The sequence below is a fragment of the Lissotriton helveticus genome, chromosome 7 (assembly GCF_964261635.1).
Source record: "Lissotriton helveticus chromosome 7, aLisHel1.1, whole genome shotgun sequence".
Lineage (NCBI taxonomy): Eukaryota > Metazoa > Chordata > Amphibia > Caudata > Salamandridae > Lissotriton > Lissotriton helveticus.
Window position 1 is genome coordinate 1963857459 of NC_136068.1, and position 15231 is coordinate 1963872689.

The following is a 15231-nucleotide window of genomic DNA, read 5'->3' on the forward strand; positions in this document are numbered from 1 at the left end:
CGTGCTCCGGTCGGTGGGTGCTGCGCAGCTCGGCGGCACCTTCCTCATGTCGGCGCTGCAGCCCAACATGGACACCTCTTCCCTGGCGCTGCCCTCCGACCACCAGCTGGACCATAGGGACTGCGAGCAGCTGAAGAACGCCCACGTGCAGGAGCAGGTGCGGCTGCGCCCCGGGCCAACGGCGCGGCGCAGACCGACGCAGTTGAGTGCGCGCCCTGGGAGGGCCATGGCTGGGGGAGGGGACTGGGGCAGGGGTGGAAGGTGAGAAGCACCCGGAGTGGAGGGCTGCCTATTATCAAGCTGGTGGGGTTGGAGTAAATATTCGGTAATTGTGTTAAAGTGTATGGGGACACACGACACGTATGACAGGTGTCATGCACAGAATAACAGAGCAGTATTTAGTCAATTGTTTTGCATAGAGTGGACATCATCTCAAGGCATGTTTAAGTGCTCTACAAAGGAAAGCATTTGTATATCTCACGGGTTAGGCGACGAGTATATATAATGCATAGTAACTTAAAAAGGAGAGAAAAATACAATCATCTAAAAATGTCTAATTTGTATGTACAATCATTTTTTCAGTACCAGCCAGTTAAAGGGTGAGGATGGGGCAGTCAGACGGGCGTTATAGTTTATTGTTGTCAATATAAACGTGCGTAGCTGTAATGGAGAGTGAAGGATAGGTTTGGTGGTGGTCTGGGCGGTGTGATTATATAATGTGACTAGACAGTCCACACAGCCTGGCACATGATGTGTGGCTGGGGCATGTTAAACAACACAGCACCAGGTAGGCCACGAAGCTCTAAACGCAAAGGCCTGTTCTGTTTCATGCTGCACTGCAATTTTGTGCGTTCACACTGTTGACTCGAGCCAGCTGTGCACGCTTTGTGGCAGGCGCGTCTTACGTGCGCGTCCACAAACCATAATCGCCGCGCGTGCCCCGGTCTGTCTCCCCTGAGAGGCATCTCGACGACAATAGAGCGAGACCTAAAAAGGATGAAAAGTGCTTAGAGAGGGAGAAAAAAGCAAAACAGGCCCACACTCGGACCACTCACTTGACAAATTGGAGCAGGCATGGAGTAAATCCAAGGAGTTTGGTTTCTGGGGTACAGCCAGGTGTACTAGTAGTTTCATAGCATCTCAAGCTGTCATCAAAGCCTCCATCTGGGGGCTTTCATGAGCTCCTCTAGTCTTCAAGGCTTCGGTTCCTAGGCTCTTTCAAGGTGCAATTACTTCTAAGGGTATATACCTCCTTGGACTATCCCCTGCATATCTCTGTTTCGGAATTATTGGTTAACTCTTACCTGGGGACATAGAGTACATTTAAGGAGTAAAATATTTGAACTTTCAGCTTTCAAAAAGATCCTTCCTCCTCAGCTAAATGTAAACACTTTTATCCTGTGTTGGTCTCATCTGAATCTTTGCAGAGTGCACTGAGCCTTTCATTCTTCTGGGAGCAATGTAGTGTGAGTTGGGGAGGATGACAATTACCATATAAGTATCATGACAACATTCTGTTTGTTATGATTACAGTGAATGCTAAGGAGTAACAGTTTTAGGAAATGAACATGGTATTAATTAAAAAAGGTTCTTTCTTGTTTTACTTTTGTATTCTCTATGTTATATGCTGGCTACTCCTATTTTCTTAACCTGCAGGTCCAGTGCATCTTAAAGGTGGCCCTGATACATTTGCAAAACAGTGAAGTGGCAACGAAACATGTCGGCCGTTCAGCTTAAAATGGTCTAAACGTGAATGTTTTTTAACTATGAGTGCACTACAAATTAAAGACAAGTGCAGTCTGCTCTTCCGTAACTCATTTTTAAGTTTTGTAGTGCTTGTGAGAAAGAATGCTCTCCTTTCTAAACGGGGATCGATATACATATGTTTAGATGCGCACTGTATACTGTTAGTAGTTTTTAGGTCACACACATAAATTCCTTTCTCACTCATGTTTTGGGTGTTGGTTTTCGTTCCTTTCTAGGAAAGTGCTGATGATGAGAGAGTAAACTATTTGGCGAGAAACCGTAAATCGCTCCTTGGTGGTTGCTTACGGGAGGCACTTCCTAAACACACACTTTTTACTTGTCTTAACATTTGTAAGAATAATTTCTTAGCACATGGCCTGGTTTCGCTTCATATATAAACATGGGACGGTTCAAAAGTAGGTACTAGACTGATCCCCACCAAAACAGAAGAAGTGGGGTACCCCTAAAAATTCCAGTGTGATGTGTAACGTGCAACAAGGGCTTTTGTGGATATGGTATAGCTGAGTGGACGGTGCCCTTGATGCATATTTTTATCTCCAAGGGTCCTCTTTGATGAATAATGAATATCACAGATCTTGTTTCCTGGAGAATAGTGACAGCTTACGTAAATCTGAATGGGTATGTATCAAGCATGCTGAGGTCATGTGTGTCCGCCCTCATTCACATGTATGTTGAAGCAATGAATCTGTTTAATCATACTTTTCTGACATCACACTTTTCCAAATCATTGTTTTCTATGTGACAATTTTATATGGTGAATGTTCATGAACTTTTCAGCAAATTATGCTTTACACACTGCCTCTAAGATAAGCCTGACTGCTCGTGCCTGCTACCAAGGGGGTGAGCAAGGGTTATTTTAGGAGTGTAACTCCCTTATCCTGATTAGGAAGAAGGGTCCCTACTTGGACAAAGGTTCTTACCTCTGCCAACTAGAGACCCCCATTTCTAACAGTGTTCCTTGAGGGTGAGGTTGGTGTCCAGGGTGAATTTAATTCCCTCATCATTGAGAGAAAGTTGGGGCTTGAGCTGTCGAGGTTCGTATCACAGAGCCAGGTTTGTACGGTTGCTTATAGATGAGCTTCAGGCAGATGCCGGACAGCCAGGTCTGGGAGTCGTGCAGGTCGTGTTTGAGGCATTGGATGTCTGAAGCAGAGAAGACTTTGAAGTACTAGTAGGTTGAGTACAATCTGCAGTGAGTGTAAAGCACTAGCTGAGGGTGTTTTTCACGCTCCAACGATTATAGTCCATCAACCTGTCTTCAAGTGACCCCCACCCATTCTCAAATATTCTCATTTACCAACTCGGAGCAATACACATCACGTGTATGAGAATAACATTTCAATATCAATAAAGTAAAATATTAAATACAAATAAATAGCATCAATTTACATCACAGTAGGGTAAGAACCATAGTTTCAGTAATCTGAACTGTTCCAAGTCTGTGCACGGGGGGCCCTCTCTATCCTGTATTAACAGATGATGAGGTAACACCTGGGAACAAACAGGAGTTTACGGATTCTGCGGGTTCTGTTTCTTCACAGAGTCCTGTCTGATGATATTTCATATATTCACCAAACACAAGGATTTAAGGAAATGAACAATGAAGCTTCTCATTCCAATTTCCTGGGTTATTCCCCCCCCCAATAATGATTGGTCTCATGTGGAACACATCAGAAGTCACCGTGAGTTCAAACATACCCAGCTGAGTAGAACATGCGTGATCAGGGTCGCAGTTGCGTACATGGACATAAACTTAAACACCGCAAAGGAGGTCACAAGAGCACAGCGCCCCTCCCTGGTGGGAAAGACAAAAACACTTGTTGATTAGGCAATCAAACAGTACTTCAAAGCTTCTGTCCCCACCACCAGTTGCAAAAGAAAAAAAAACACGTTTACAGCAAGCACAGTCCACAGCTTATTCATTGTGTGGCGGTAAGTGACACCTACAGGACCTAAGGGTGTCAATGCGCTATAAATGTGGAAAAACCACTACTAACCACTCATGATCTGTTGTCTGCATGAATGAAAACTTCCATAAATGCTCTGTCTTTGCCCAGCACCTCTCGGACCATAGATTTAGGACAAAGGACCACAGTGTAGGTTCACTACTCAGCTGTGAAATTGACTGAGAATTGTAAGGGCTTTGTTTACCAGTTCCCAATTGTTTGTTATTGACACTGGACAACTTCTCCTCACCTCTACACTGCCTTATCCCTTGTCCACATAACAAACCTGGAGCCACCACATTCAGGGTTAAAGGTGTTTAAAGTTGCAAAGACCTTTAGGCCAGGTGTATCATTCAAAATATGGATAACAATACATAGCCCGAGCACACACTAAGTCCAATAAAACTATCAATTGTTATGACACATTTCTTGTATATCCTCTTGGTCTTTAATTGTCTTTCTCTTTTGTACAGCTAGTCAACACGTGTTTCGTTGTTAAGGGTGTTCCCCACAACTTCCTCAGGGTGGAAAATAACTCAAATGTAGATGTAGTGTAAGAACACCACACATTATACACACGTGTTAATCTTTGTGGAAACCCAAACCTTCCTTTCAAGTAGTTGGTAAATGTGAAATTCAAATCAATTGGTTTTTCTTTTTTCACAAACATAGAACATATCACACCACATTTAAAAGCTGTTTATAGCTGTGAATGATCCATACAACATTAAAACTGAGCTCCAGGGTTTCAGAAGGGGTGAAGTGGGACTTGGTGCAGTGAGTTCATACCTCTCAATAAGTGACTATGTACACCTCCTTGGCAGGTGATGCAATCTCCAGTAAGGTGTGGATCTGTGATCTACAATCAAGCAGTATAATAAAAGAATGCAGCGCGCACCTGTCTTGCAGGAATATCGCGTATTCATACCTAGATGGTGATATGAGCACCTTTCAGTGGGTGCATCAATTCCAAACGCGCCTAAGGTTTGAACCAGAAGAATCTGCTGCAAGTCTCACATACTACCCTACCTCCAGGCCGGGTCTACTTCTGTCCCGGCAATCACTACAAGGACATCACCCTTGAACCGTGCTCTGTGTAGCAATAATATCAACAATACACCTCATTTTAGAAAATTGTGATACATTTAAATGGTATGAGTATGGTGAGTATGCGAGGGTTATCGATCTCTATATTGCTCTTATATGTAGCCTCCTTATTCGGGTGTCCTCAATATATATTTTCATGCAATGTATATATCCATATCAGATAGCGTGAATAACCGCCATCTACAAGGACAAAAAGTATATATCCCAATGTAAATAGGGCAAAGGTCAAGTGGAAGTATGACCTCCGGCCGTGCACGTACTCTAATCGTATGGATCGCATATCCTATGCCCCCTCAGAGGATAGTATCAATCAATCCATCACTGCATTTCTAAAGCGCGCTACATAACCATGAGGGTCTCAAGGTGTCTAGTACTATGCCTACTAGACACAAGATTTTTTAAATCAGTAAACGGGGTGTGGGTGGCCCGCTCATACATCGTTCTGAGCTCTCACCCCAAATTAACCCCAACAGTCTTTCTTTCCCTCTGGGTGGAAGATAGGAGGTCTTTACTTCCAATATGGCCCCCTCGGGAAAAGGACAATGTCCCCATAGACACCAATTTTTCTGCGCCTCATAAAGAAGAGTTTGGAGGGCTGTTTACCCACAATTTTTCCAAATGGCCAGAAAAACTGTTGTGATGATTCCAAACTACGGGCAATGCACAATGTATGGGCGAGCTGCCTCCCCCTTTTTAATTTTCAAGACTTTCCCCCCCCCCCCCCAGGATTTAATGAAATTTTTGTCCCCTGAGGGAAGATTTAGAGTCCGTGCCCTCAATCCACCCCCAGCGAGCAGAAAGACTGATAACACTTTAATGCCTGAGTGAGACGCACTGACCCTCATTTTAATTTTTGGGCCTATTTTTCCCTGGTGTCCAGTGGGCTTTGTGCCCTCTGGGGCAGAGTTTGAGTAGCTGCCCTCAAGCCACCATCAGGTGTGCAGAAAGTCCACCTCCTTTTTTGTTTTTTGGGTCTATTTTTCCGTGGTGTCCAGTGTCTCTTTCTGTTCCCGGGACAGATTTTGAGTAACCACCCTCAATCCAACTTCCAGAGGTGCCAAAACACCTATGCCCGTATTCTTGGGTGAGAGCCTGGCATGATGCCTGGGTGAGCCCCACCACACACCTTTTTTGGGGCAGGAAAAGGGTTTGGGGCAGCACTCAGCATCACGCAGTGCTCCCACCCCAGAATAGGTGCATACATTATTCTGTTCCCGAGTGTGGATTGAGGGTGTCAACCCAAAATCTGCCCCGGGCGACAGAGAGGCCCCTAGGACGCAGGGGAAAATAGTCCCGAAATAGACTTTAACGTATGTAAAGGCTGTCATTTGCCAATCACATACTGACTTAGTGTGGCTCAATGGTTAGAGCGGCAGACCCTGATGCAGAGGTCTGGCCCGGGACCAGGGTTCAATTCCTGCCTCGGCGGGTCTTGGGTCAATTTCCACGGACCTGATAATTTTCGCCTCGGTGCCTATTCCAATCATGGGTCCCACTCTGCAACTCTGGGCAATAGCTGCTTAATCTCCACAACGGCCCCCACAACGCTAAGGATGCCTGGCCTCCACCTTGGGGCTGCCAGGAGTGGACACTCACAGGGAAAACCAGGAAGGCTTCCTAAGCGGTATACGGACAGCGCCGGGACACTACCTCAGGGAAGGAGCTGTGCGCTCTATAAATACCGGGACATTTACTTATCATTCTATGTAACATGGTACGTTAACAAAATTCAGCAAAATACCATGACATTTTGAAAAAGTACAGCAACTACAGATATCACTAAGTTAAAATGCCTTATAACTTACAGTATTCTTGCTCTACTCACCTCTAGAACACAAAAGGATCATCTGCACACCATAATGTGTAATCCTGCCAAATGTTAATGAAATCCTCCAGCCGTTTTCATGCTACACATAAGTACAAAGTCCATGGGAAATGCATTGGCGCCGAAACACGGTATGGGACCCCCTTTTTTCTTTGGACCCCCTTGAGTATTTCTGTATAAAATGCAGACTTTGCTAATGTAGAAAGAGGAATAGGTCTGCAAAGACTAGTGGAGATTAGTCAACAGGCGCAAAGTTATTAGAAACCAAAATTCAGAGGTATCCCATGTCTGGGAGTCCTAACTGTGACTGCAGAGTGGCTCTCCAGTGGCAGTCACCCCTGGGTAGCTATAGTTAGGATCATGTCTCCAAATGTTGCTAATAACTTTGGCACCTTTTGACGAATTTCCATGAAACTGTCCAAAAAAGTGCTACTTTTTAAATAGTTTGCACATGGAAAGTTTTGTGGTGATCCATTAAGCAGGGGCCGCGCAACTCCTCCCCCTAAAACAGGCTGATCCCCCTGACCCAACCCCCCCCACTTTTTTTCTAATTGAAAACGGTTGGAGCCGCAATTTTTTAAACATTTTACCACAGGCGCACAGAACCTCCGTGGATTCATGGCAATGTATTTTTAAATGGTCCCTCTCGGATCTTACCACCAGGACACAAGGCCCCATCCCCCAGGTCTGATAATTTCATTATGAAGGGGGGTGACACAGGCCCCTCGCCAAGCGTCCAAGAGGCCCTGGGGTCAACATCCCCCAGGGCTGATAATTTTCATTAAGAAGAGGGGTTGCGGGGGCCCCTCCCTAAGCCTCAAAGACCCCTAGGGGACACATCCCTGAGGCTGATAACTTACATAAAGGGGAGGGGTCTGTGCAGTCCCCTCCCTGAGCCATACAATGGCCCCAGGGCCAGCTCAGTGACAGAGCCTCAGGGACCCCAACACTCAGGGCACCATCCGTTTACCTGCCATCAGCGCAGGCAGGGAAATCACTACTGTTCTCCCACCAGGCGAGAGCACATAATTGCCCCCGCCCGGTGGGAGAACAAAGCGTCTCCTTGGCCGTGCTCTCGGGCAGGGAAAATGCTTCGATTGCTCCCACCGCGCGGGATCAAAAGAAAACTGCTCCCACGGGGTGTGAGCGATGCTGGCAACCCCCCGGCACCCGTGGGGCAGGTGGACCTGTGGGGGCCTATGGGGGCTCCCGGCATCCCCCAGAGGTTGTTAGGAGAGGAGGGTTTGGCTGTCTGTGTGGGTGTCGGCCGGAGTGTGGCCAACCCCCAGCAGTGCACGGCCGAAGGCCATGCCCAGAGTGGGGTTGCCTGCCTGCACAGAGGTCGCTGCAGGGCCTGGCTGCGCACAGAGGGTGGTTGGCTTTACTTATGGTGATGAAATATTACTTTATGTTAAATAAAAGCATAGAAATTCACTGAAGAAAATAAAGGTTAAAGTAAAGTTATTGTTAAATGAAATGTTCAGTAACAACTTAATGTTTTAAACTCTAAAACCACAGAATTTCACCAGTTACTAGTTATAGTTATCTCAAGTAACTATAAATTGTGCCCTAAGGTAACTATAACTCGCACACTCGCCATTCACTGCTAGGATATATCCCCTAGGATATATCGTGCGCGCTGCGGGGGACGTTCCTTCAACATCTTGCGCCCCTGCTATGGAACGATCCTCCTCTCACGCTCAGATCCTGCCCCAATCTAATGGCATTCAGGAAGGATTTGAAAACCTGGCTGTTTCAGCAATAAGTTCATTTCCATGTTCTTCTCTCCCCGCTGCTTGCTCCGCTTGTCTGTTTCTTTCTTCTCTAGACCTGTGAGGCTCCGACAGCGCCGGGACACTCCTCGGAGTAGCCGTGCGCTATAGAAGCACCCCAATTAACATAACATAACATAACATTACCCCACATATTGCATTATTCATGACATCTTCCTTGACATCATTAGTAATCTCACTGCAACATTTGCAATGAAATTATTGATGAGAAAACTGCGCATGGCGGGGGTGATTTGAGCTACCTTGTTTTACTCTGGAGCCTGAAACTTAACGGAAGTAAAACCGAGGTGCTTGTGGTAGGAGGTGGTCCATCAGTGTGGTCGTCGGCGTGGTGGCCGTCAAGCCTGGGTTCCATTCCTATAACATCCACCCAGACGAAGAACCTGGGGGTATGGTTGGATTCTTACCTTACATTTGAACCTCAGACTAGACGTGCAGTGGGGCCATGTTTTGGAGTCCTTAAGGGCCTACGAAAAACCATGGATCTCCTGCCTATAGAGGCCAGGAAGACGCTGGTGCATGCCCTTGTTACTTCTCGTTTAGACTATGGCAATACACTATATCCGGGCGCCGCCGCTAAATGTTTAAACAGACTTCAGGTTCTGCAGAATGCAGCGGCACGGCTGGTCGTCATGCAACCCAGGAGGGCTGCCTCCAAAAGTGCCTTAAACACCTTACATTGGCTTCCAGTTAGGAAGAGAGTGACGTTTAAGGCTCTCTGCACATGCTATCGCAATATCCAGGGCACTGGCCCTGTGTACCTGCGGAGTCTCCTTACCTCCTACACGCCTGCACGGCCTCTTAGATGAAGTGGGACTGGCCTGCTGTTAGCCCCTAAGGTTAAGAGAAGGCCAGGATGGGAGGTAGGTCCTTTCAGCTTCTGGAGGCCCAGAGCTGGAATAAACTCCCTCTTAACCTCCGCTTGGAATCATCTGAGATGAAGTTTAGGAAGGATCTTAAAACTTACCTGTTCTCACATTAATAGTTATGCTCTGACGTTGTCCTAGGTTCTGTGGTTTTGCCTCTCCCACTTATTCTAGCGCGGGGACACGCCGACTTGGCGTAACCAGGCGCTTTATAAAATTCCTTATTGCTTTTATTATTATTATTGTTATTATTATTACTAAGCCACTCAGGGCTGTGCAAGGTGGCCTTGTGTCGCTTGATAAATTGCATCTCAAGCGTTGCATTGCTTTTGTACCCCATTGCATGCCGTAAAAGCAACGCAACCCTTTGATAAATATGGCTATCTCTTCTTCCTGACGCACCACACAATTTCGATATAGACATGAGGTTTATAGTTTACATTGTTTGAGTTTGGGGTGATGAGGTAGTTATCCTAACCGCTGCCAGAAGGGTGGCTTCCTATATGCATTGGGGCCGTGTTCTGTTGAGGTGAACTTTGATAGGTGCCTGTGAGGCTTACCAGAGGGTTGGGATTGCAGGGCCAAGCACTGCAACATTCATACCTGAATGTGGCACCGCATCTACTTGTGTAGGGAAGTCCCAGAGGTGGGGTCTTCCAGAGCAACAAACACAGCCATGTACACACAACATGCACTGGCAATATAACTTCCCAGCCTGGAATGTTCAGGGGCTGGGGACCACCACCAAACATCTTGGAATGGTATCCTACTTGAGGTCAGAGTGATGCATTTCAGATGCTTTCAAGAGACCCATCTCGTCACAGTAGAGCTTCCAAAGTTATGCAAGAAGTTGTGCTGTCAAATAACAGGCACAGCACATCCACCTATTAACCAGGGGATGGGGTCTGGATAGAACCAGGTGTGTCCAGGTTTGTCCAACGAGTAGCTCAGACTGTCATAGATGAGGAATACGGCTGGGCAGTAAGCTCCACTCCGCCAGGGGAGATTGAGGAGTTGTTGCTAGTCCGCACTCTGCTGGGAGTGTGGAGTTTGGAAAAAACAGCTCTTCCAACCACAGGAGAAGCAAAGATTACCAGTGAACACTGCTGCAGTGCTCACCCCTTATCATCACAGCACACTCCAACACAGTAGAGTGCACATCTGGCCGCAATGACTCAATCACAAGCTTTGGCTTTCCTGAGGATGCCAAAGGGTTGCTTCTCGGTCAGGAACCACTATCGAAGCCAAGAATGATCACCTCCGTCCGTGGGGGTATGAATTGTATTGATGACGCCTTTATTGATTAGATGCTGTACGGCTGGTTGAAAGGTGTGCTAAATGAAATAATAGATGCACTTCGTCAACGAAATATGTGTACATAGGTCCCCCAATGAAAGACCCTGTTATGAACATGTTGGTGGGTGCCATTGCATGGACTGATTGAAGCTGAAGTAGGAGTGAATTCCCTTTCAGTAATAAATCTGAATAGAATCCATTTTTAATTGACATTCACTTTGTATTTCAAGGTGGGTAATTCCATATTCCGCAGGTAAGGTTACCACTGGATATACCATTTGTCAACAGCCAACACATGTTTCACCTCCTCAGACTGACATGCCTGCGGCTTTCTCATGGCTTCTAGGAAACTATAGCAAATCCCTTCACATCTTCATTTAAAGAGCACTTTCAATAGTGTATCTATCTCCTCAGCCCAGCAGTTCTGTGCTCCCTCCGGTTACTTTCTTCCACTTTCTGATGTTTTGTTGCAATTTAAGTCACAACAAAAGCCCAGATTGTACAGTAAAAACAGAAAACAAAATATCACTGGGTGCCCTTGAGTTCCTGTCACAGCATAACAAAAAAAACAAAAAAAAACAATCCAGAATGGTTGAGCCAAGAAGCAGCCCTGGCAGCTCTCTGCTCCCAAGGCGAAATAAAATGGGGAGCGCCTCCAACAGTGAGGGGTTCCAGGAGAGGGTGAGCTGTCTGGGCAGGGGTCAGGGGTCAGGGGAGGAGGCACTCCATGGACCCCCGTAGAGTGGTGCGGGGGGCAGCGCCTCTCCTTTGGGCTTTGAAACTTAAAATGGAAGTTGGACCAATGGCAGAGGGAAAAGCCCCAGAGGGCCTGCCACATGGACTGGCACGATGGAGTCACTATGAATGAGTTTGAGCTTGAGACACTGCTGTCCTCTTCATGTGATCTGGGCAGCGGGTAAAGTTTTTTTTAATCACTGATGTAGTACTTGTTGTTACGTGGCTTTTGAAGTTCTGGACACAAAATTACGTTATTTATTATTAGATGCTATAATGTTGAGATGTATGTAACTTACAAACAAGATGTAACGTTGGAAACATTTAAAAATAAATAAACAGAGTGGTATATTAGCAAGGGCTCTTTCGCCGCAATAGCGGCACTTTTTGCAGCTAAAGCGGCAATGTTTTATTGCCCTATCAGCAAGCTGTGGCTAACAGGCATTAGCGACAGCTTTCTGCCGATAGCGGACGGTTTTCCTATCGCCTTGCATGCCAGCGATGATTATCGCTAATGAAATGCAAGGTAGGCGTTCCCAACTAGAAGCGACTGAAGACAGTCGCTAACACAACTTCCCCCTATTAGCAACGCAGGCGAAGCGATACAAAAAGGAGCACTAAGCGAGCTTATCACTAGTATTTAACACCTGCTGAAAACCTGACTTACCTGTATCCTCAATGGGAGGTGGATTTTTAGGCTAAGTCCACCATGGCGCTAATGCGTGAATATCGCTGGATTTCCAGCGATATCCAGGCATTTCACCGCTATCGCTGGATATTGTATCACAGTGAGTGCAGCTCGCAGCCGTTTTGCCTGTGAGTGCTTTGGGAGCCGATTTTATTGGATTAGTGACTCTGAGGACTCTGAGGAACAACCCTGCATCCCTTTTGACCGTCGACTTGGGCACAACAGCTTTCCCCTAAAGGAGCGGGACTGCGAGGACCAGCGAACACTGCGTTTCATCATCTAGCGCAGCTGGTGACTCTTCCCGCCCCCAGCTGACCTCCACTACATTACGGCTCGCGGCCCCCGCTTCGCGGGAGCCGCTCGCAGCCGTTTTGCCTGTGAGTGCTTTGGGAGCCGATTTTATTGTATTATTGACTCTGAGGACTCTGAGGAACAACCCTGCATCCCTTTTGACCGTCGACTTGGGCACAACAGCTTTCCCCTAAAGGAGCGGGACAGCGAGGACCAGCGAACACTGCGTCTCATCATCTAGCGCAGCTGGTGACTCTTCCCGCCCGAGCCTCCTTTACTTAACCACGCCCACGCTCACGAATCGCGGGACGCGCGCGGGCAAGCCGGGCTTAGCGCGGGCAAAGGGCGGGCCGTATGAGGCTGTCCGAGGACGATCGAGGCCGGGCTGGGCCAAACCCCCTTAAACTTTGGTACTGTGAAGTGTTTAATACATAATTATTATCCTTGCCATTGGGTGGTAGCGAAGGGTTATATTGTTGTCCTTTTTCATCTCATTTTTGGGAAAACATCTTGTTGTCTTTTCTGCTTGCCAGTTAAGTGACAGTTGTTAATTTACTAAATGGCGCTACGCTCAGGGAGGGGAAAAAAGATCACCCTTTCTACTAATGGCGGTGTGGCCACTGGGGCCCTTGATCATTTTTATCAAATGGGCAACGGTAATCCTGGAAAAAGAAATAGCCTATAAGGAAAAACGCCTGTCCATGGACCTTTTAACTGGGAAGCGTTCTTCTCTGGGTCCTATTGGGTCAGCGGCCACTCCAGAACAATGTAGACCAACAGATCCTTTGGTCGTCCCGAGTTTGAGCTCATGATGATTTGGCGGCTTGTTCCATCGTAAGCCTTACCCCAAACAGTATTGATTCAAGTGCCTCGAGCAGCATAGTTTCTAAGTCTCTATCACCACAGAGATCCCCTCCAAAAGTTCAAGACCAAGTGCTAGGAGTGAGTAAAAAACCTACACCCATATTAACAACTAGTAAAAGGAAAAGAAGGAGAGGACATCGGAAGGGTGGTTATGCAAAAATATTAAAAACACAAAATGTGAACCAGGCCCCACCTACTGTAGTTCAATCTCCTAGCCTGACTAGGGTATCCCTTGCCTCTACCCAATTACCAACTCAATGTAGTGTAAATGAGGGGTTACTGGGTGAAATAGGAAAACTTGTTAAATCATTGATGCTACCCTTACTGGAAAAGTCGAAAGTAATACATTTAAAACTTGACCAATTGGAAAAGCTAGTAAGCGCAAACACATCTATGTTGGATATGCTGACAAAGGGCTTGGAGAGAGAAGGCGCAAAAGCCTTGGCTTCCCCATCCCTAGGGCCTAGTAAACCCACCAAATCCAGCAGGGCCGTTCAATTACCCACTGCTGTAAGTTCAAAGAAAAATCCGGTAGTGAGCAATCCCCACGCACTACTAGTGATAGGGGTACAGGGGCAGACAAGGCGGATAGTTTGCAACCCGCATCGCTTGCAAAACCACTGGGAAAACAGCCAATGGGACAAAAATTATTGGGCAATGATGATTCCACACAGCAGCTGCCTTGTGTAAACCTTCCCCCTGAATCAGCACCTTATACAATCATATTGACGGGCGTCCCGGGTATTAGGGCAAACCAACTAGAATCACACAGGGAGCTGAAAAATAAAGTCACTTTTTGGCTGAATAAAAATAGAACGCTCCCCCCTATTCTAATACAGAGATTTTAAGTGTTAGAAGGGTGAGCTGGTTGGGCTGCAGTAAGAAGGACCTTGAAGGTGACTGCGGTATTGTCAATTTTAGAGATCTCTGGGTAGTCGATTATATTTGCCAAGAACCAAGGTTTGGTAGAGTGGGAGATATTCAATCCACAGGTTTAAGTTATTTTTATCCCTATATGAATCGTGGTCCATCTCGTCCAATATTAAACCATTGTAGGGGGAGACCCCACGGTGAGAACCAATTTGACTGGGCGGCCCAGTATCTCCCTTTGAGAAATTGATTTGAGCCCTGGAAGGGATATTGTGGCTAAGAAAATTGTCGAGGTACCTTCTGGAAGTTCAATTAGATTGTCAGTGGAAAGACCAGCAGTGGCAGAAACGGTTGTTAGTAGTGATACGGATCCAAGTGTGGAACGTGTGTGCCCAGTTTCACTAAGTAACCAACTAGATGGGTGTACCTTCCGCCTAATCACATGGAATATAGCAGGTCTTTCTCGTAGGTTACAGGACGAGGCACGGTCCAAATATATAGCAAGTTTCGATATTATCTGTTTCCAAGAAACTTGGAGCAGAAATGATCGAGACTTGGTGGGAATACTGAGTATATACCTGATGTAAGATTACAGGTTAACTTGAAAGTTTCCATCGGTTTTTCATGTGATATTTATAAATTGTAATAGCAGATTGCAATTTACTATTGCATATTTGGGCCTTTTTATCTTTTATGATTTATGTTAACTTTTAGGGATTGTAATTGTCTTTGGTGATCTGTTGAAATATGGTTAAGAAATGCATTGCATGTTAATAACTTGATCCTGTAGATCTGAAAACCATTTGTAAAATTTGTTTTTATTTAAATGTATACTTTTATGATTCCTTGGATGTATCGAAATAAAGTTTATGAACTGTATCACAGTGGATATAAACATTGCTAATAGCATGTTATCTCCACGAAAATATCCAGCGATAGGCGGCGATAAAAACAAACGCGCTAAGCGCGTTCTGCATTAAATATCGCAAGTTCTTGCTAATATCCCCCAGGAATTTAAAAAAATGTTGCAAAGAGTAAATATGATCTAACATTTTAATGTTTAAATTAATGTTAAAAAAATATATTTTAATTCATTTTACATTTATAATATTACATTAATATAATTTTAGTAAATGTTTTAACTACTTATGAACTTTAATCATTTTCTCAATAGTTTCCAATA

General features: G+C 45.8%; 1 protein-coding gene across 1 annotated transcript in view; it reads right to left on the reverse strand.

Moving 5' to 3' along the window:
- LOC144770986 (putative cation-transporting ATPase 13A4) overlaps positions 1 to 15231 on the reverse strand; it is a 722230-nt gene that overhangs the window by 123854 nt on the left and 583145 nt on the right. Inside the window, exon 24 of the mRNA XM_078655855.1 lies at positions 3466 to 3562. Within this exon, the coding sequence (XP_078511981.1) occupies positions 3466 to 3562 (97 nt within the window). The remainder of the gene's footprint in view (positions 1 to 3465; positions 3563 to 15231) is intronic.